The sequence below is a fragment of the Ptychodera flava genome, chromosome 12, assembly GCF_041260155.1.
Source record: "Ptychodera flava strain L36383 chromosome 12, AS_Pfla_20210202, whole genome shotgun sequence".
Taxonomy (NCBI): domain Eukaryota; kingdom Metazoa; phylum Hemichordata; class Enteropneusta; family Ptychoderidae; genus Ptychodera; species Ptychodera flava.
Genome location: NC_091939.1, coordinates 3,997,781 through 4,020,292, shown reverse-complemented (window position 1 = coordinate 4,020,292; position 22,512 = coordinate 3,997,781). Strand labels below are relative to the sequence as shown.

The following is a 22,512-nucleotide window of genomic DNA, read 5'->3' as shown; positions in this document are numbered from 1 at the left end:
TGCAACAAAATTCAGCAATAATCATCCATCAGGTTATGTAATCTGAGTTAGAAAAAATAAATATTTCTTGCGTAATGTCTCCATTCCTCACCTCTTTATTCCTGATACTTGCGAACATTTACATCAAATATGTTTATAATCAATATGAATCGTCACGTCTACAACCGCAAATAAATGAAGCAAGCAAAACGCAGACAGCATTAAATAAAACACGAATAATATCAATTATGTAATTATACTGTAAGAATGACCCATTGGGGTCCAGGCGCATCCTGGCCGTCATGTCTCTCCAGGCTTGAAAATTTCACCACGCAATTCTCAACTTTGTTCTGCATCTTTGAGTAAAAGAACAAAGTGTTTATCCATGTTTGGCCATATTCCCTATGATCGTGCTTCTGTTGATTATCTTCCAATTAAAATAACTCACTTTGCTGTTTTGTAAACACACCTTCCCAAATTAAAACGACGCAATGAAGACGTTTTGTAATTGCTGGTAAGAATGAACCTCAGCCGGGAACCGCTTTTGGTCAATTTGACCTTGGACGTCATGCTATCTCTTATCAAACACTTTCTAAATCAGCCATTTGATATTGTTTTTGACGTCAATATTGTATGTTAGAAAAGACTTTGCCTTTGGCAACAGGTTATTGGCTTACTAGCGCCCTCACAATTGACAATTTGCCCTAATTCACTTCAGAATATCGCGTAAGTTTGGATTTCGATGACAGGGTAATTTAACCCTACATACGGAGAAAAATTGTCAAGGTTCTGATTACAGGTTAGCCTTTGGTGGTCTTTGGAACCTATTTATAGCAAAATGTGACAGGTCATAGGATGGTTCCTTATCCAATGCTAGTTCACATAGTATCTTCCCGACCACTGGCGCCAACTTGAAGCCATGCCCTGGAAAAAAATAAAATAGGAAAATTGCTTTTTGAAATATTATCAAAATTTTAAATATTAATTCATGATTAATTGATTTGATTTCAACATCAAATATAAGCGTATGATTATCAGGACTTCTGAATAAGTTCAAAATGCATGATTTGGCGTCTTTGACACTCGGTTATGATGAAGCTCTTTACTTTCATACTTGTTTGTGATCGGAATTTCCGACCAGTTCAAATACCATGTCCTTATCATGTCCTATGTCTGACATACAATGTTGACAACAAAAACAATAAACAGTCTCCTTTTACCATGCACGAGGACTCACAGTTTCTTCGAACTACAAATTTCATATTTCACATGAATAGCGCCCTCTGCTGTTTCTATAATTACCTGAGAAGCCAACGCCTACGATGATATTCCTGAAGTGTGGATGTCTGTCAAGAATGAAGTCCTCGTCTGGAGTTCCCTGTATTATTTGTAAAGACAACAGGTGCCACTTTTATAACCAAATTCACTGTACACATGGTTCGCGAGGTTCATGACCTATTTCGGTGGGTTACCTGGGCTGCGTTCGATTATTATCCTCAGGGAGCCCAATGTGACGTCATGATGTTATAATGGGGCTCCCCGGGGAAGTGGGAAAATCGAACGTTACTGGGGGAACAAAATGACCGACGACAACAACAACATACACCCGGAAATCAAGTATTTCGCCAAAGATTAGCTATTTTTTTAGCCAGTATATTTTCAACAAGTCCAGCATGTCACGTCGACTATTTTGATTAACTGTACCAACCAATAAGGCGATTTTTCTCCATGAGCACTTTGTTGTCTGTTTGTCGTCCGCCATAAGCTTATTTGTTACGCAGTGCCCCGCACTTCCCCGACTCGACGAGCAGGGGCAGTGGAATCTTCCCCAAGGTACCCCGACAATGATGTCACACGATAATCGAACAGAAACTGGGTCGTCCCGGGCCGCCCAATGGCGCCTCGAGGAAGATAATCGAACGCACCACTGCGTGACTCGAGGCATATAGGCCTACATCTGCCCTCAACGGTTATACAGAACATACATTGAACGTGAGTGGTGAACGGTGAATGACTCAACAAAGACATGTCTACACCATAAACGATGGTAAACTGTTACACTTGCTGTGAGCTTAATCTTGGTGACGCGAATATTGATGTTATTCGAGTATATCCCATTCTTGGTCAGCAACGGTGTGAGGATATGGTCCGTAGCAATGTATTTTATACTTCAAATAAAGTATTAAAACAACTAAATTAATCGAGAAGCAGTCTCGCTGAAATCTACCAGCTGCGCTCCAAGTTCAAGGAAAAGCTGGATGTATCGCAGATTTTACAATTAATACGATATTGCAAAATAGTTTTTCAGAAATAAAAAAAATACGATAGCATGTACAACACACATCAATGTTTATCGCTGTATAATTACTCCAACTTTCTACGTTTGCAAATGGCCTCACTTAAAAGACATTCTTGATACATACATTTTCAGACGAGTAATACTCGAATGGACATAGTCAACCAAAATCCCTGTATGACAAAAACTATGTACACGTGACAACTCACTGTCATAGAATGTTTTCGTATCATCATGGAGAGAACTTGTAAAATGTAATACATACTGTGTAGATGCATGTTTCCACGATGGATGGTTTGTTTTCGATACCCGGGAAGTGTTTACCAACGAAGTCTTCTAAAAAGTCGATGTCATCCCTAATATGATCGGCTTTATCACGATTATCGGGGTCAATTTCAGGTCCTCCATGATGACATATCTAAAGATAAACAATATAATGCCAGTTTTATGGTCTCGTGTATGACTGAGCTGGTCAAATTCAGACATGAAAGATACGAAAATGTGATAATGTATGTCCTCAGATGTGGAACTCCCCAACGTCACAGTATAAAGCTATTGCGTGGCAGGGATGTATCTCACAAAATGTCAAGTCAAGTCCTGAACGGTGAATGAAGTCGAGCCCTGATAAATTCACCATTCTTCAAAGCAAATTAAGACACTGAACATTGGTTGTTGTCTATAGACCGAGTGGCAATAGATATTAAAGAATAATTATGTTATAAAAGTAATGTTTTGCACATCGAGTGGCTTGAATGTTACGTAAAAGAGTAATATTGATGATGATAGTGATATTGGCAGTATTAAGAAATGCTTGTCTGACCGCCACAGTATTCAGTTTTCACACATATTTTCTTAAGGGGCTTTAGAAATGCTCTAATTTATTTCTGGAACTGACAGTGACAGATAGCTATATTTGAGGAACAAAAGCTGTAACTTGTTAAGGTATCTTCATTTTTTTTCTAAAGTAAAGACATGTTCTTCTTCCTCGCATAAAGCATGTTGAAACAAACTATTAGCCATGCCTGTTGGGCACGATATCGTCGTTAAAGAATGAATATAGGTCAGAATAGACTAAAAATTCCACAATGCATACTATCATTAGACATTACACCAAGGTTGAAACAAATCATTCAGACAGCATAGTGGCACTAGAACTAAACATTGTATTTTACGAGCACATCGGAGTTCTGGAAAATAGAAGTACTCAGTTAAAGGTATACTGTCACCTGTTCCAATTCTGCCACAGTTACCATGGAAAGAGAAAATCTAACCAATCACAGATTTTAAGCGGATGGCCGCTTTTTAAAAACAGCACCCTCACATGTGCATTTTGAATACCAAGGGACGTCCCTTTGACCACATATGGGCATATTTAGATTACAGGTGACTGTATACCTTTAAGGCCCAAAAACTATGAGTGTATTTTCCAGTAACCAAACCCACCCTATCAAAAACCCTCCGATTCAAAAGCTAGATTCATTTTATTTCATTTTTTGCCAAAATTCTGTTGTTTTTCGACGGATAGCATTTAAATGAAAATAAAAAAATACCAAAAAATCCCTATCATATTTCCCGAGGACGCGTTAACGGAAACATACGATATTGTCTTTGCCTCAGAGGTATGGATCAGGTTTAAAGGCAGAATGCGGCTCGGGGATGTACTAATGGCCTACCGCTTGTGAGGGTTCATTTTAAAGCTTATGGAGTAAATGAAGCTTTCACTGGCTTGGTTTTGTGTAAATCGGTAGTTTTATTTCCCAAAAAAGAGAGATAACACAGGGATAGCGGCCATTTTGAATTTCAAACATCGGGCAATTTGGGGTTAATTTTTTTCTCTAGTACCAAAAGTGGCGCGATGACCGCCGATATTTATTCTTCTTTTTGAAAGAGAACGGTTGAAACTTAGGCCAGAGAAAAAAAAAATCTTGTTCATCGGATTTTTTGGACCAAGTCCCTGGAGCGGCGAGCGAAATTTTTTTTTTTTTAGGCCGAAGGTAAACGCGGTCCTTTGGCATTTTTGCACAGATGCAGACAAGGCAAGATAATTGTTTCCCTTTTTACCAGAAATATCTCAGACAAGAAACACTGATACTGGTAACTGAATTCAATACTATATTTCCCAACAATAACATAGGCCATTACATTCACAGTTAGTGTTTGCACAACATATTCTGAGTATTCTTGACCGCGGACATCCGGGAACTTGCGGTTTTTTACGTCATTTTTGCGTCACACTGCCGTGAGAACAAAATATTGAAGTGTGAATTTTTCAACCTTTACACCAGTATTCAGAGTTTCAACATTATGTCAATGATAAACACTAAGTTCTGTCCTTTGGCACATAATTTCTGCATTGTTCACTGTCCTGTATAGTCAAATCCCAATTCACCTCACTCGCTAGCAATAGGTGAAAGTGACGTCACTCCGCGGTCAAGAATTTCAACATTCTCTCTGAATAAAACTGAAATGTACAGCAAATTACTGAAATCCAACAATTCAGTATTGTCCTTTAATATTGTCCTGGTGGGACCTAGCATCTGAGTTTTTTCATTTTACTTTGGCCCCATGTTTTGGCCTCTTTACCACTGTCTCTACACATTTTACACGATGGTCTAACAACACTGTACTGTGATCGGAGTGAAGTTATATAGTCATCTTTCAGATCGTACTTTAACATCGACGCAACCATGTGTTTTGTCATTGCCGTAAATTTTTATACTTTCGATGTAATTTTCATTCAATCGGACGCACCGTCCATCTGCTGTCACGATCTTGTTGAATAAATCGCCAAACGTAATATCAGGACAAACACTGAATAGCATCTTTGGAACTAACTGTTGGCCATCACGTCGAATGTTGGCGATCAAATTAATACTCACGATGTGACATGTACTAACCTTTACAAAACGAGGAAATTTCTGGCCAAATCGACCCACTTTGCGTCGTGATTCGCCAAATTCAGACGTCACAACAACGTGTTGGCGGTCAACTACGTCGGAAGTCTCATTCAAAATCCTGTGCCCGCGAAAACCCGACAAAGTGTAGGGCGCCACCAGCGGCAGTACTAAAAATATTTGTAATGCGGAAGTAAGAATTTGCCGCGATCAAAAAAAAAATTTCCAAATACTCCAAAGTAGAAGCGGCGATTCCGATGAACAATTTATTTTTTCTTCCTGGCCTTAGCATGTTTCATTTTCGAGGCGCCAACTACCCTAACTTGCCACATGCGTCAGAAATGCCTTGTTTCATCAAGTTTGACTGACATTACCTTTATCATGTTCGGATATTCATTTATCGGTAACACGTAGACAAGTTCTCTCGGGAAGAAACACGGCGGAAACGTCACACACGTACCGGGGCTCTTTTCTTTCCAGTAACATACACGAACTCTTTGTGTCTATGAGAAAAAAAAGTGATATTATCTGAACTCTAGCTAAGGTGGTTAAAACAATGGATTCAGTTTGAGATAGTTATTCATAATTCCCCCTTGACAGGAATTGAAATGGATTATAAGTGAGCAAATAAATAAATAATAAAAAAATAAATATTGCAATGGAATAAGTAATTTTTTTATGAAAACAAATATACAAATATTCATTTATTTATATTATTGGAAAAATAAATATCACCATATTATGGTAAGGATTTAACTTGAAATTGACGAGAACGCTGAAAATATTTCAGAACTGACATCAACAGTTTTATTTGAAATCGCAATAATCTACAGGGATTTCATACAAGTTCAAACTCCCTTAAAATATACAACTAAGTAGATCAAGCTGGAACACCTACGTACAATAGGAACGTTTAGTTATTTTTCCTACTCACCACTAGAGGTAGATGCAATCCAAGAGGGTTCAATACTTTCTTTGCCCACGGACCTGGAGTGAGGATTACATTTCTTGCTCTGTGAGTTCCTTTGTTGGTTCGCAACGTTAAAATGGGACCGGGCGAAATATCTAATAACTTTTCCTCGTCTTGTATTACTCCGCCATCTCTGACAAATAATTGCTGTGGAGACAAAAGAAAAGAACGACTGGTAAATCATCGCGGGGATGGACATCGGAAAGAAGCAGGTAGGGGATAGCAAATGCAACGATAAAGTAGTCTGTGCGACACACCATGATATGAAATATTTTTGAATTACGATGAGCTGCATCATCTGAAAACAAACAGATCCATTTATTATCTGTCAATACAGAAACTGAAGTACAAAAGTTGAACCGCAAATTTCTTTCACTCTTACCTGTAAAGTGAGTAATGCCTTGTCTGCCCTGATTATTCCGGCTCCGTCTTCTAGCATTCCTTTGTACTCATCTTCAAATTTTACAAATGGAAACATCTTCATGACGTCTTTGTTGCTAAGTTCTTCAAAATGGATGCCAGCTTTCTTCAGGATCTTTCCCTTCTGTTCATATTCCCAGTATAGCGGTGCGTCTAGCGTCAATAACTTAGAGGGCCTGAGTGTGGTGAGAAGCATCCTAATTTATTTACCATAAATACTACCTTCGCTCCAAATCTTTAAATTATTCTAAAAGACTATAGTAAATACGAGATAAACCAAGTTGTTTACTTGTAGGAATACATTAAACGGATATTCCCATTATAAGTAATCGCTTGCCGATTCAACATCCATCTCTCTCTCTCTCTCTCTCTCTCTCTCTCTCTCTCTCTCTCTCTCTCTCTCTCATATCAGAAAAATCCCGATAGTACTAGCACGAACAAATCCCTGGAAGTCAACAGTAGAAAGTTAAATGCTACGTTTGAAAGAGAAAAAACTCCGAACTTGACCACAGTTTCCGGAAAAGATGTCTAGAATGATTTTCAATTAAAGGAAGAAACTTCAAATTCCAATGTGCAAAAGGCAACTACAGGGCACCCTTTCACACATGTACAAGGTAAAAATGCGTGATTGTAGCTGATCGATGCAATGAGAGCTCCTCTATTGTTCTCTGATACATATACTACCAGACGTGTATTCAATACGCTCTGACAATGAGTTTTGGAGAAAATCATCATGAAATTTGTTTAACATCATTTGAATTTGACAGTATAAGTTACCAGCGGTTGTCGAGAAAATGACGTTTGACCAACAATGAATAAAAATGGCCGAAAACATGTCTAGAAATTTGGTCATCATTTGACAAACTGCTGATGGGATCATCATCGGAAACTTTCAACTCGAATTTCAACTCTATCGGATGAAAGAAGACTAAAAATGATAAAAATCTCGTGAACATAATCTACACAATTATGCAAATTTTGTCATGATTATGCGGACAGCATTAGTGAAGATACAATCTACAGTAACAACATTAATGCATATCAACGCGAATCGTGCAAGTCTCGCTTACCAAATTATGAGTAGAAAATATATGGCGATACGAGAGCAGTTTTTCCATGGAAACCTACCGTATTAGGGTCATATCTGCCTGTCTTTCTATGTCATTCCAAATTTTAAAGGCCTCCGGCATCATGGCAGTGTAGTAGTCTTGGGGGTATCCATAACGTATGGTTCTGCTTTGTCCATGGGAGCTTCCTCTTGAGTGAGGAATTCCAAACTGTGAAGGAGAGGGGTAGCTACGATTTCAAACAATGTATAGGTGCAAAATGTTTTGGTATGCCAGATTTCAGTTGCATTTTTTTAAAGTGTGACAAACATGTCAGCCGTATTAACGGGTCAACAAATCGGGAAGATTTGTATACCGCGAAACATAGAACACAATGTTACGCCTACAGTTGTGTCAAAACACTGGCAGAGTATTCCAGCTGCTTAGGGAGCCTTCAGTAATTACAGGAGGGGTGGGCCAGGGGAATTGGGGGAGGGTCACATTTTAGAAAACAGTTCGGGGGGAGGGTCACTGTTTATAAACCTATCTTGGGAGAGGGTCTTTTTTGACAGAAGCTGATTTTATGGCCAAAATTTTGATTGTCCATGTGATATTTCCTGAATAGGAGGAAATCTTCAACAAAATACGAACACATTATCCACAAGTTTCACAAGCAAAGAAGATGCAGTGGTATCCTACATTAAACACCTTGAACAGTTAAAACTGATAAAAGACAAGAGACAAAAACATATGCAACAGGTGGAAAAGAGTATATCAATTATCAAATGTACATACATGCAAAGATATTGTCAGTTTTATATTGGAAAAAATTGTGCATAGTTCTCTCATAGACTACCATGTACAGTAAATCAACTTTTCAGTGAAATTCCAAAATCAAATTTCTTGCGCAACCATGGACTTATAACCACTCTAGTTTAATCAAAAACATTAATACAAATAATCAAGCGCACATACATGCACAGATTTACCTAGTTTTGTATTGGAAAAAATTATTCATAGTTTCATCATAGACCGCCATGCATAGTGAATCAACATTTCGGTGAAATTCCAAACTCAAATTTCTTGCACAACCATGGACTTGTAACCACTCTAGTCTAATCAAGAACAATAATGTAAATAATCCAGCATACATAAATGCACAGATGTATCTAATTTTGTACTGAAAAAAATCATTCATAGTTTCATCATAGACAGCCATGCTGGTAAAATTCTAAAATCAAATTTCTTACACAACCATAGACTTGTAACCACTCTAGTCTAATCAAGAACATTAATATCAATAATCAAGAGTACACAAATGCAAAGATTTACCTATTTTTGTATTGGAAAAAACTATTCATAGTTTCATCACAGATACCATGGATAGTGAATCAACTTTTTAGATGAAATTCAGAAATCAATTTCTTGTACACAAATGCACATTTTAATTCCAAATTCAAGCAAAGTACATTTAAATACATTATCAAACATATATAATATACAGATATAGCATGTTTTGTTGGGGAAAATTGTCAATAATTTGCCTGATAGACTCCGTGTATTATGATTTGATATTTTGGATAAAGCACTAAATCAGCCACATCTTGCCTTCTTATAGTTGAACAAAATATGGTGACCCTCCCTCAAATGTATGAAATACCATATCTCTTCAAAAATTCTTGTTTGATAAATTGCGACTGTCCCTCCAAAAACACCAGCCCTCCCCTCTGTAATTTGTCCCTAAGCTCCGTTGGGTTATCGTTTCAGTTTCCAATCTTAGGGACTGGACAGAAATTACAGAAGGAAGGCTGGTGATTTTTTAGAGGATGGGTCGCTATTTTTGCACAAGCATTTTTGAAGGGTCATGCAATTTCACACATGCCCTTGGGGAGGGTCAACTATAAGAAGGCAAGATGCGACCGACATAGCGCTTCAACCCAAAATATCAAATGAAAAAATACATTGGAGTATTTTGCGCATGAAACTGTTGGAGGGTCACTCATTTTCTTTCAAATACTTTGGGCATTATTGTACAAGTGGTATAGCCACAAACTGATGACGTCAAATCGCCGTACACAAAACACAGACGCCTTGTAATTATGGCACTGTGTATTGTGTACGGTGATTTGACGTCATCAGTTTGTGACTATACCACGTGTAAAATAATACCACACTTTGAAGGTCACTATCTTTTGAGCAGCAACATTCTGAAAAAACGCCGGTCCTCCCCCCCCCCTGTAATTTCTGTCCAGTCCCTACCTGTGTTGTCGTTTATTGCATTGTTCGCCACAGAGATCGTATATTCCCAAAGGAACATAGGCCTAATTATTCTCGAGGTTGTAATGTTCTTCAATGAATTTAATTTTTCAGTACTGCTACGCAACCCGTTCAAAGGCATACGTTTTAGTATTGGTGAGAATCATGGCATTTTATAAAGAATTTGATAAAAGACGTGTGTGAACAAACCTGTTCCAACATCAGAGTCCTCTGCTTGTTCTTGGCAAGATGGTAGGCCGTAGCTGAGCCTTCCACACCTGCCCCGACTACAACTGCGTCCCATATGACAGTATCGGCACCTCTGGAGGACATCCTGGGGATACTCTGCACAAGATTTTGGAGTGGAGATTTAGCTTTATCAGTTCTTGGTTAAGGAAAATTTCAGACAACAATCCGAGAACAAAACCTTCTTTTAATCACGAGGTGCAGGGTCACATTGTTTTGACCTTAGGCATTGAAGGACAGTGTAGGGATCACGGAGGCTATCTACTTGCAGTCAATCAACAATAACAGAATTTTGAAGTGAACATATTTAAATCGATCTGCTGCTTGAACAAACATTGATGTCTGACACATTTTCTATTCGCTGGATTTGCAATCTTTCCCCTTTAAACTTTATAAAGGTCATATAAGTTCTCCCCCGGATGTTGAAGAGGGCGGTTGTTACATCGAAACACTACCCATTTGTAGGCATATACGTATTATCGTCTATTTAGCAGGGTGTGCTCATCAGCCCTGGTTTACACTCCCATATGGGAAAGGGGCTCTGTGAGGACATACTATACTATAGAAACGCTTGCAAATTGCCGACGACCTTTCTCTATACTGTGTCTGTGGAACGAAGTCGACAACGATGTCACAAATAATTAATAGCTGTAATTGAAATACGCGATACGCTGTACACAGATGTAAAGTATTACTTTTCAGACGTTTTCTCTTTGTTGGTACTGTAAGAACTGACAGCACGTAAGTTGCCTACAGGTTTGTCCGGGAAGGTTGGAATAGTGCGACAAATAAACCAGCCACAATGAAAGCACTCGTTTTCTTAGCAACAAGGTTAAACATATCACTCAAATTATGTTATCATGTCATGGGAATTGAAATTATTCAGAAAACTAACGTTTACGACAAGATACAGGTTTATCACTCGCACTTTGCCTGTGACAAAAAGATTGCGCAGTTTTGTTTTTTTTCAATCATTTTTGACTGAGCCCATAACAAATGTAAAAAGAAGACAACAAAAAGAGGAACGTTTAAGCACAGGTAGTTCTGAAATGCAGAAAATGACGATGACTCTTGTCAGAAAGTTTAGTAAACAGATGATAACCTTGGAGAGTTCACAGTGTAATTAAAGACGAGACAGAAGGTTGCCTTTTGTAGTCAGTAGACGTTGATTGCCAACCAGTGAGGCCGACTGTACAGCTCTGATATGTGATCTGTCCAACCATGGGTTAACTACAGCTTCATTATGTATGTGTATCATCTTTGACCGTAGAATTTAAAATGCCCTAGATTACATGTAGGGTTAATAGTTGGACGCCTGTTTGAGGTCAAACGGAACAAGACTAAGATCAAATCTAATTCCTATGAATGTCGGACATCATTCTATTTTGTGAAAAATTCTCGATGTTTTCGACGGCAAGTTTAGTGACACGTCGCTAAATTGCCCACTTTGTATTGCCCCGTACGCTGTAAAAATAGTCACATTAGCTCTCTCCGAAAAAGAAAAGTTGTAAAATACCGTGTCTTTTCTTGTCTCCGACTGTAACCTATACCAGTCCTTATGCAATAGACCCTAACACTGGATTTCGCCCGAGACCATTTGCCCTCCTTACGTCGAGCAGATGGTCACCTGCCCTCGGGAACATAGTGTCATGTTTGGGCTATAATATATAATAGTACTGAGTAAACCCGCGCACTTACAATATCGTAAAGTAAGAAGCTACCACCAACAAGGCATAGAGCATGCTAGGCGACAGTATTTACATTCGAAAGGTGTAAATTGCAAGAGAGACAATACCTACCTTACTGAAATTTCTTTTGACCTGTCAAATAATTTCGATGACAAAGATTCACCGTTTGTGATGTCCTTGTGGTCGACAACTATTAAAGCACGAGGTGTAGCTACATTTACGTGAATCAGTCAGAGCCCATCCCTTTTGTGCCGTCTCTATCGCGATTACAAATCCCCGATGGCGTTTATTTATAAAATCTCTCATACCCTTTGATGAAAACAGATTTAAAAATACATCTGTAATTATAATATCTTCCTTTATCTTCCTTTTAAGGTCACCAATTTAAAGATACTTTCATTGATCAATGAAGACCACGTGATTGACTATTATCATTGGTTAAAAATAACTCGATAGATAGGGCAATATAAAGCCAAAAATGTGGGTAGTTACGTACTGAGAGATGCTGAACAAAAGCACGGCGCTTGCATGTACATCAGGGCTGTTCAATGCACAGTAGTTTCTCTACATACTGAAACCAACCGAGGAGATTTTATGCTGTATTCGTTTGGTCTGTCGTTGTTATGTGTAAGTCACGATGCTTGCCCGTATTGCCTCGCAAACCAGTCCCCGCTGGACAAAAGAAAAGATGAAATTACCTTGAAGTCTTCAATGACCTTAAATGAACTTCAAACACCGCTATTATCGGAAAACAGGGATTGAATGACGCCGAAATATTTTGGTTTAGCCCCTGCATCATGATATGTCAAAATGATACCTTTGAATATAGGTAGAATACGAAAAGTCTGAATTAATCTGCCTCTGTGTTTTCTGATGATGACAATAATTACCCTATTATTATTGAAAGCGTGATATGTTGCGATTTCAAGGTCCATTATCTACAGCGAGACACGTGACTTGTTCAAAACAAGATATGCATCCGAAATTGCATTTCAGAAATCCATGTTTTTTAGTTCCTGTTCTAACTTCTCCAAACTGTATGTCACGGTGAAAAATCATAAAATCACCGTATTTTATCAAGAATATTCAATAAAAGTTTGAAGTCCTTCCTATAACCATTCAATATATGTAGAGGTACATGACTGGTCGAAATTCGTTGAACTACAGGATCTAAGTTACAGCATATGGGGATACAAGAATTAACACATTGTCGTCAGGGTCGACTGTTCTCTCACAACGTAGTCAACGAGAAATATCTGCTGGTACCAGTAAGTACTAGATTTTAGGTCAGCTTTTGATGCCCTTAGGTATTGGATGTCTGATAAGAGCTATGTCATATAAACATTCAATTTTATTCTAAAATCAGATACTAATTCTTACATATGTAGGTTGACTTTTGATGGCATTGCTCCATAGATGTCAAAGTTTAGCCTTGGCCATGTAAACATTAGAACGCGACCGTGAAAGCCATGCAATAATTCAGCATTCAATTCCCAAGTTTGAAAGCATTTACCATACCAGCGCTTGGGGTATATATTCGGGTCATAATATACTTGACAATGGAAGCCAACTCGGCTATTCACTGTAATATCTTCTTAGGAATATTACATTTCAATATTCATTATGTTTGCGTTGGTCCTTTAGAGTGATATGTAAAAAGTCACAGCAATTATCTGTTGTTTGCTTGTTGACAATAAATGTCGATATGTCCGAAGTATCGGCATTTGTAAATCTAACCATGAAAGGAGAGACCTTCAACCCAAACTCGAGCTTTAGTTGCGCATTGCGAGTTGTCGAATTGTCAATGCCTTAAGGTAGCTAAATACCTTTTAGACACTTTCAGATTTTTATTTTTTCCTCAATTGAACACGCCCCAAACCCCAATAAAGTATACATTTTCTGAAAGCCCTGATATAGAGCTATCCGACCAAGCACAGTACACGGTCATTATTTGCATAAGAGTCACGTGACAAGCGTTTTGCTGAACCTTCCAAAAACCGGTTTTTTTCCGCCTTACGCGAACACGCTGCAAGATTTCCGATTGAAATTTCTTCATTGACAAGCCTTGACAATATCCTTTAAAACCGTATCTGCGATTTTTTTCCGGAGGCTCCATTCAAATTATATGGCGTGATAATTAAAATTCCTTGAAAAGCACCTTCATCTAACACCTTTAAGAGCGCATTAAAAAAAACAAAGGCATATAAAAAAATCCTAGACATGTGTATTACATGGCCAATAAACACAGAAAAGACAAAGCAAAAAGTACTGTCGTTGATATAAAAATGACAAGCTGAAGAACAAATCAACAAATAAGGGATCGCATACAAAAACAAATGATAACTGTCAAGACCTAGATGACACTGCTAAATATCTTGTCAGAAAATTGAAAATATAAAGTGATGCAAAATAAATGCAAAATTTCATGTTGCGCTTTTCACATTTGACCTCAGCTTTTGTTATGATCCTGATCTTTGACCCTAACATGAAGGTCATTCATTTTATAGTCTTAACCCGTAACTATATCAAATACATTTTGAAATGCATCGAATGCGCAATTTAGGTCTAAAATATTGGTTCTTTCACATTTCGGAGATTTAGACATAATTTCACATTATTTGTTGTGGTAACAGAATTTTGATATCAAACAATATCTCTACAGTACATCAACTTTAATTCCTAAAAGATAACATGATACACTTTAAAGTTGACCAATTTACAGTCATCAACAAAAACATTGCCTTTCCTTGCTCTGAGACAGTGTTATTGTAATATGAAAATATCATCACAGATAAACCAATTTATCAAAGAAAGATCCTAACGCCCTTATCAATAAAGTACCGGAAAAGAATGATTGACAAAAACGCTGTTAATGCATAATTTCAACAATTGACGGATATCAAGGGCCCCTTTGTTCGGATCAGTGTAGAAAATATCTCGAGTATGGCCTATCTCTCAGTGCTCTTCTTCCGACCATGGGTCCTTCAATAGTTGATAAGGTCGTTCCTTCTTGACGATGAAAAACATCTTGAAAAAGAAGGTTGCCAGATGAAACCTGAAATGATTAAAGACATCGAACTGCTAATGACAACAGCTGACTGAGGTGTGTAGGTGTTAGTGTGTTTTATTTCTAAAGTGTGGAGAAATTTGTACAGACTTTTCCCCTCAAATAATTAAGGTGAAAATTTTCAATTCTATAAAATCGAAAGCTGAACACTCTTTCATATTTTCTATAGGACCTGGACAGACTTAATAGAGAAGGTACCAGTACTTTTGTAGGACTGGATGCATGGAAAGCGCCGCCCTTTCCCTTGTTGTTAGCACAAAAATGCTGACCGCCCCTCATATTTCATCAGAAATAAGTGACCCTCCCGATGCAAAGTAATTTCCATTTCAAAGGGGCTGTTTACACATGACATCAATGTTTTCTAATTTTTATATGAAAATAAATATTTAAAAACTATTTAAATAATGAAATAAATATTTGTCCATATATACATATTACATCTTTGAAAATTTTTCGTGCAATAGACGACTGCCTATAACACGATTGGAACTAATTCAGGATAATTGGATATCGTAGTGATGTTAGTTTAATCAGCAAATGTAAGCTCATTTACATTTCCTTTTTGCAGTAACTTGGTTTTGATTAGTAATTTGTACTATCTCTCCCTTAAGCTATATGGCACATAATACTTTTGATAAATTTGAACAATTAAAATATCCAATTATCCCAAATTAGTTTCAATCGTGTCCAATATCACCCGTACATCTACCGATGGGTATCATTGTTACATGAATGTATGTGGATTATATGGTGGTGGTGGTGGTGGTGGTAGAGATGGAGATGAATAGGTGAGGAAGAGAAGAAAGAAAAGGAATAGGAGATTTTTATGATGAATATTATGTTGGTCGTATGTATGGCAAAGATAACAGTGATTGAGACTGATTAAGTACTTTTTTGTTTGTTTTTGTTCATTAATTAATGTAACATCGTTAGAGACTGATTCCAAACTTTTAGATATAAATTGCCTTAATAGTGATACAACTGGTTCAGTATTTTCATTATTTTCATAAACATATTTTACTAGCGATGATAATTAATAGATCTTGGCATTATAGGTGAATCATGTGTCAAAAGTCTCTGTAACGATTCCATCATTTTAAGTCTTGTGATATGCACGTGTTCGTTTGGTACCAATACATAAAATCCAGTTACAATTTAACAGATTCAAAAACTCAAAAATCGTTAACTGTGTATGAATCTCTCTCTCTCTCTCTCTCTCTCTCTCTCTCTCTCTCTCTCTCTCTCTCAATACATTACCTCATAGATGCTGTCAAAGTCATACCGATGAAGTCCAGGTATATTAACAGCTTCAAAGGTTGCTGAATCAGCACGAATTTCTCCATGAGGTATATTGTGTAAACAGCGAATTCGACAAAATTAGTAAGTGCCGCAAACATTAAGATAGCACGAAAACGTGGCATCAACCGTTGAATTTCGGCCTCGCTATAGTGTCGCGATAGGACTTCTCTTAAGTTTCTTGACTCATTGAGCGATACCTGCCAGACAAACCAGGCTGTCATGCCGAGGGGAAGGGCCATGAAACGGTGAGCACCTTCGAGCCCAATGAGTCGATCGATGATCCCAGCGAGGATTTGATAGGCAAATGAATAAAGCCAGATACTGAATTGAATGACGAACCAATGTCGAGAAAACAGGGAAAGGTACTTCGATGAATAACAGCATAGCGGCAAAGTTACACATCTCGGCTTGTAGGTTAGAAACAAAGCACATACAATGATGAGAATATTTACTATCGGTTCAGTTATTTCGCTGAATACGCGAAGCTCGTCGGCTACAGGGAAAGATTCAAACCGGACGGAGCAAGTAGCTGTAGTGAACTCCTGAACTTGCAGGCAATAGCCGACTATGATAGTGTTAGTGACCATGAGTGATGCGGCAATTATACCCAAAACTGTTATTATCCCAGTCCAAATGCGGATAGTATTTCTTGAATCATGTTGGTTGACAACTGCAAAGGCCACACTCTCATCGCCTGGTACGTAACGGGCTGTGAATGGCAAAGTTCATACTTACAAAAAAATATGGACATTAACATGCATCACAAAATAACCCAAAATCTGCTCATAGCTTATCGACTAATGCAAACAATAGTAATGACAGATACGAGATAAATAGAAAATAAACAATCTGTGAAATATTTTATGAAACGGCACTAAAATGTGAAAAGAAGATTGAGGTTCGAAATCTAAGCTACATGTACTTTGTCGATCATCTGTTCGATATTAGGTATTGTAGCAAAATATTGTTATTAGCGAACACTTCTTTCATTTTGTTTAGAGTTTTCACGAAATCAAATCGGATTGTAAAAGAAGACATATACAATTCCAAGATACAAGTGTTTCACAGTGTGTAAAGTCACTCCAAAGCAGCTGTGTTGCACTCTGTCACAATGTCAAAACTTTACATAGTGTCCATGTTTATTTCCTGTAAACTTGTATTTAGGTAATTTGACGTGAGCAATAGCTACACACCAGCATTATCTTTCTAAGATTACCGCTGTCGAAATTTTACCTGGTAAACGCCATCGACGATGTCTGACGATGGGAACACAAACGTCGGTTTATCATAATAAGATTTGTCACCAGTAGAAAACATTATTTACAATTGAATTAAATCTGCATTAGTGTCTTCTTTGCAATGTACAACTGTAGATTTCTCGTTTTTGACTGACTCGGGATAGTTGTCGGGAGGACTTTTGCGATTCACCATATAATATTGGGTGCGAACATTGGGTACAGCAGTAAGTCTCCTTGGGTGGGGAGGGGTGGGAGGGATGGGTTTTTGTGCTTTGGTTTACTTTATTTGATTTTATTTATTTTGACTGTGATAATTCAAATAAAGATTTCACTCGAAACCGTCTGCCTGCTTTCTTTTTTACTACAAATAATTTTATTAAGCTTTTAATTGACTGTGGTATTTCAAATAAAGATTTCGACTCCACACCGTCTGACTGCTTACTTTATTACTACAAGTCCATATCTCCTCGCAAACATGTGTATGCACCACTGTAATTGCTGATTAACTGATCAAGTCAACACCACAGCCGTCAAACACGCAGTTTACTACGTGTGTGACTTCTATAAACATAGAAGTAGATTAATCATGGATCTCAAGTTCCGGAGATTTATTTCGAGGAATATAGACGAGTTCATATTAACTTACCTGCCATATTCCAAAACTTTTGTAAACTACACTTGGTGTTGACAAATAGTATGCCAAACAAAATGCCAAAGAGTCGCCTGTTTCTACAAAGAAAGCAAATGCTCCTATGAAGATGATGATATTGCTGCTGCTGCTGCTACTGCTGTAGTAGTAGTTGTTGTAGTTGTTGTTGTTGTTGTTGTTGTTGTTATTGTTGCTGTTGCTGCTGCTGTATCAATATCATGAACTAAGGACCTGAAAACATATATTAATAATAAATGTTTATCATTAGGATTCATCTGAATATTACGAACTAAGGGACTGGTCAGTTTCTTCGGCCTGGGGTGGATTATTTTTGCCGACGTCAAAAGTGGCTGACCCCCAGCCATTAAACTTTCGAAAGCAGGGTGACTCTCCCATATATATATATATATATATATATATATATATATATATATATATATATATATATATATATATATATATATATATATATATATATATATATATATATATATATATATATATATTCATATATAATATGTGTGTGTGCGTGTGTGTGCGTGTTTGTGATATTAAAGTCACGTGCCCGAAGAGCGCGCCGAAAAATGCAACTGAATGATGAAATTCGTGGCTTGCACGATGCATTTTATGCAAGTATGAAATTCAAAAACACACTGACCTCCTGTAGGGCATTTCAAAATCATGGTGACATCTCTTCCCCCCCCCCCCCCATCGCTAAAGTAAAAAACAGACTGACCCCCATGAATCCATCGCCCTCCCCCAGGACGAAGAAACTGGCCAGTTCCTAACATTCAAAGGTATAAAGTATACATAAAAGGGGGATTATTCGTCGGAACTGTGACTGTGTACATTTCTTGAAATGTAGATGTCTCACGTCAACATAGCTACAACATTTGAATTTTACAATGTAAACGTACATTATGGCGAACATGTTACGACTTTTATCAATCGCCAACGTACCTTTGATACAGTGTTTACATTGGTCTCATGGGTCCCATCCGGGGTCCCATCGACCTTTGAGCGCTGTTCCGACGACTCCCCTCCTCTTAGGCACTTTGAATACGGCGAATCAATCATATATGACAAAGCAATGCGGTAAACACGTCGGCAAATAACACGAAGTGTTCACAATGAATTGGAATGGCTATCGGCTGTCAATTCAATGGAAGAAACACCCCTATCATGGAATGCGTCGTATGACATTCATCGATTGTTGAAGTTCTGTGACAACTAAGGTTCAATTGGTTGCCCTTTTGAGGAAATAGAGTCGACTTATTGTATTCTTCTGACGTTTAAAACGCGAAGGGTAAGCTTAGAGGTCCATTTAATTATTACCAGTGCTATAATCCAAAACGTTCTCATTGAATTCGTTACTCGTCGACAAGGTAGAAATGCTATGATCAGCAATATACAAAATATTTAGAACGACAGAAAATGAAAAGTACAAGTCATAATCAGGCCGATGAATGGTTGATACCGTCTTTGACTCACTGAAAAATATACTCTATCCATGTGACAAGCTTTGAAACCGCTTCTTGAGTTTATGTTTAGCGTTATGCTGTAAGTGTACATAAGCTCATGAATGAAATACCTATATACGAGTTAAGCGCTGAAACTTTCACATTTGTTTTGCAGTGAGACGAGACGTTGTTCCTTAACCCTAAACACTCTGAAAGCATACAAACCTGTGCATAGTATTAGTTTCGCAAAACTGCGTGATCTGAGAAAGATGTATAGTTTCATCAAAAAATTTCCACTGTGATTTTGCTCTATCAAGTGTTCATTTGCTACTCACAAATTCGCAGTTTGATTTTACAATTCATTTTGAAGCCTGTGTAGTCCATAGTGTTTAATTTACCTCCAGGGGTTAGAGAATGCTTGTCTGTCATTTTGATTTTCAAATATCGGAAAAGTTTGCGTACTTTGTTTCTCTGATCTCAGTTTGAAACTTCTTACTTTGATCCCTTGCTTGTACGATCGATTATGCGACAGAGTAATTTAACGTTTAATTTCGGAAATGTTTGACAAAGTATTTTAAACTTTCTGTTTCGAGGCAATTTGACCTATCAATACGCTAAGCCGAGGATCGAAGTGAGTGCACTCTTCCATGTGCTTACGTACAACATTAGTGCATTTTCCCACCCTTCTTATTCTGGCAGCAAGATTCATAAGAGCATAAAAAGGACATAAAATATAAAACTAACAGTAAAGGCAATATTAATCGATATCGAAGAAGACACTTACCTGTAACAGAGTTTGCTGACTTCTAACAAATAGGCTAGCAATTGATCTGGTGGTGTGCAATCAACTTGACAAAGTGGCGTCGTTGCTCACATGATTATTTATCACGATAAATAAATGATATATGTGATATATGTTATGTATCACATATATCATATATTTATCTTTTATGTATCAGATATATCACCTATATGTGTCACATATGCTTCTGTAGTTAATACAATTGTGCCCGCACACAGAAATATGACTTGCAGTGAAAATATTACAACAACAAGTCAAAATGCGGCGGACACATCACGAGACTACCACTCGATATCGACCAAACCTCGTGTAATAACCCCTTTATCATGCATGCACGCTTTGGTTATGTCTATTTTCCTGGCGTCATTACGAAATTCGCGACGAAATCGACAGACATCGACCTTGCTTGCTCCTCCCTGTACTCATAGAAAGTTGGTTGCTAAGGAGTGATGGCAACCGTAATATTTGTTGATACTATTCCGTTGTTGGGTAATATATCAGAGGGTTATTGTGCACTTTTAGAGCGAATAATTTTAATATGAGATGTCGACACAGGTTTTCACAGTTTGACAGACGTTTACGTCAGATGTACAATGTTGGCTGCAGAGTGTAAAGTGTGTAATTTTCGCGTTGTGAAACATAACCTCAGTCCTTCATGAAAGTTACGAGGCCAACCAAAATCGGGTCAAAGTATCGAACTCGCGCAAGCAGCAGTCGACAGACAGTAATAGCCATGACCCTTCATTGCACGGAGAGGGCAGCTCCATGGCATGTACGAATTCAAAGTGAATATAGCTATTGTTCAGTCATCTATAAGGGAGCCTTCAGTAATTACAGGGGGGTGGGCCGGGGGAATTTCGCGAACACCTGTACCGTAAAATGTGACCCTCCCCCTTATCCTCCTGTCTAAAATGTGACCCTCCCCCTTGTCCAACACTCTAAAACTTGACCCTCCCCCCCCCCACCCACTGCGGTATTCTCCCGGGAATAACTAAAACAGTATCAGCTAATTTACATAACAATTGGTTCCATTGTTATGTTAGGGACAAATTACAGAGGGGAGGGCTGGTGTTTTTGGAGGGACAGTCGCAATTTATCACGCAAGAATTTTTGAAGAGATATGGTATTTCATTCAGTTTAGGGAGGGTCACCATATTTTGTGCAACTATAAGAAGGCAAGATGTAGCTGATTTAGTGCTTCATCCAAAAATATCAAATCATAATACATGGAGTCTATCAGGCAAATTATTGACAATTTACCCCACAAAACATGCTATATCTGTATTTTATATATGTTTGATAATGTATTTAAATGTACTTTGCTTGAATAGGGAAGTAAAATGAACATTTGTGTACAAGAAATTGATTTCTGAATTTCATCTAAAAAGTTGGTTCACTATCCATGGTGTTTATGATGAAATTATGAATAGTTTTTTCCAATACAAAAATAGGTAAATCTTTGCATTTGTGTACTCTTGATTATTGATATTAATTTTCTTGATTAGACTAGAATGGTTACAAGTCTAAGGTTGTGTAAGAAATTTGATTTTGGAATTTCACCAAAATGTCATTCAATATACTATGCATTGGGGTTTATGATGAAACTATGAATAATTTTTTTTTCAGTTCAAAATCAGATAAATCTGTGCATTTATGTATGCTTGATTATTAAGATTATTGTTCTTGATAAGACTAGAGTGGTTACAAGTCTATGGTTGTGCAAGAAATGTGATTTTGGAATTTCACCAAAATGTCCATACACTATGCATTGGGGTCTATGATGAAACTATGAATAATTTATTTTCAGTACAAAATTAGATAAATCTGTGCATTTATATATGCTTGATTATTCATATTATTGTTCTTGATAAGACTAGAGTGGTTACAAGTCCATGGTTGTGCAAGAAATTTGATTTTGGAATTTCACCAAAATGTCGATTCACTATGCTTTGGGGTCTATGATGAAACTATGAATAATTTTTTTTTAAGTAAAAAATTAGATAAATCTGTGCATTTATGTATGCTTGATTATTCACATTATTGTTCTTGATTAGACTAGAGTGGTTACAAGTCTATGGTTGTGTAAGAAATTTGATTTTGGAATCTCACCAAATGTCAATTCGCTATGCATGGCGGTCTATAAGTGTGTGCGTATTTTGTTGGTGATTTCCTATTCAGGAAATATCACACGGACAATCAAAG

At 37.5% G+C, this 22,512-nt stretch overlaps 1 protein-coding gene and 1 long non-coding RNA gene across 3 annotated transcripts; both read right to left on the bottom strand.

The window, feature by feature from the left end:
* Positions 1–69: 69 nt before the first annotated feature.
* On the bottom strand, positions 70–12,083 carry LOC139144744 (peroxisomal sarcosine oxidase-like). Of its 2 annotated transcripts, XM_070715471.1 has the most exons (9): positions 11,907–12,083; positions 10,072–10,206; positions 7,688–7,836; positions 6,522–6,735; positions 6,104–6,286; positions 5,544–5,672; positions 2,541–2,693; positions 1,282–1,357; positions 70–903 (listed from the first exon to the last, which is right to left on the bottom strand). In XM_070715471.1, exons 2-9 carry the CDS (start codon positions 10,192–10,194, stop codon positions 773–775), a joined length of 1,158 nt encoding a protein of 385 aa, XP_070571572.1. In that variant the 5' UTR covers positions 10,195–10,206; positions 11,907–12,083; the 3' UTR covers positions 70–772. The 2 variants fall into 2 exon arrangements, with proteins under 2 accessions (XP_070571572.1, XP_070571571.1); XM_070715470.1 differs by lacking the exon at positions 11,907–12,083 and having other exon boundaries at positions 74–903; positions 10,072–10,335.
* Positions 12,084–13,591: 1,508 nt separating this feature from the next.
* LOC139144743 (uncharacterized) lies at positions 13,592–20,397 on the bottom strand. Its single transcript, XR_011554849.1, has 4 exons — positions 20,293–20,397; positions 18,046–18,279; positions 16,120–16,870; positions 13,592–14,850 (listed from the first exon to the last, which is right to left on the bottom strand). It is a non-coding gene; the product is annotated as an uncharacterized lncRNA (long non-coding RNA).
* Positions 20,398–22,512: the final 2,115 nt, after the last annotated feature.

What these genes read in the sequence shown, in the direction of transcription:
- LOC139144744 (XM_070715471.1), bottom strand. Translation starts at nt 10,194, where the DNA reads ATGTCCTCCAGAGGTGCCGATACTGTCATATGGGACGCAGTTGTAGTC. An exon ending in AATATCCGAACATGATAAAG is followed by an intron (nt 2,694 to 5,543) that starts GTAATGTCAGTC and finishes GTTTATCTTTAG; the next exon opens with ATATGTCATCATGGAGGACC. An exon ending in TGGAAACATGCATCTACACA is followed by an intron (nt 1,358 to 2,540) that starts GTATGTATTACA and finishes CAAATAATACAG; the next exon opens with GGAACTCCAGACGAGGACTT.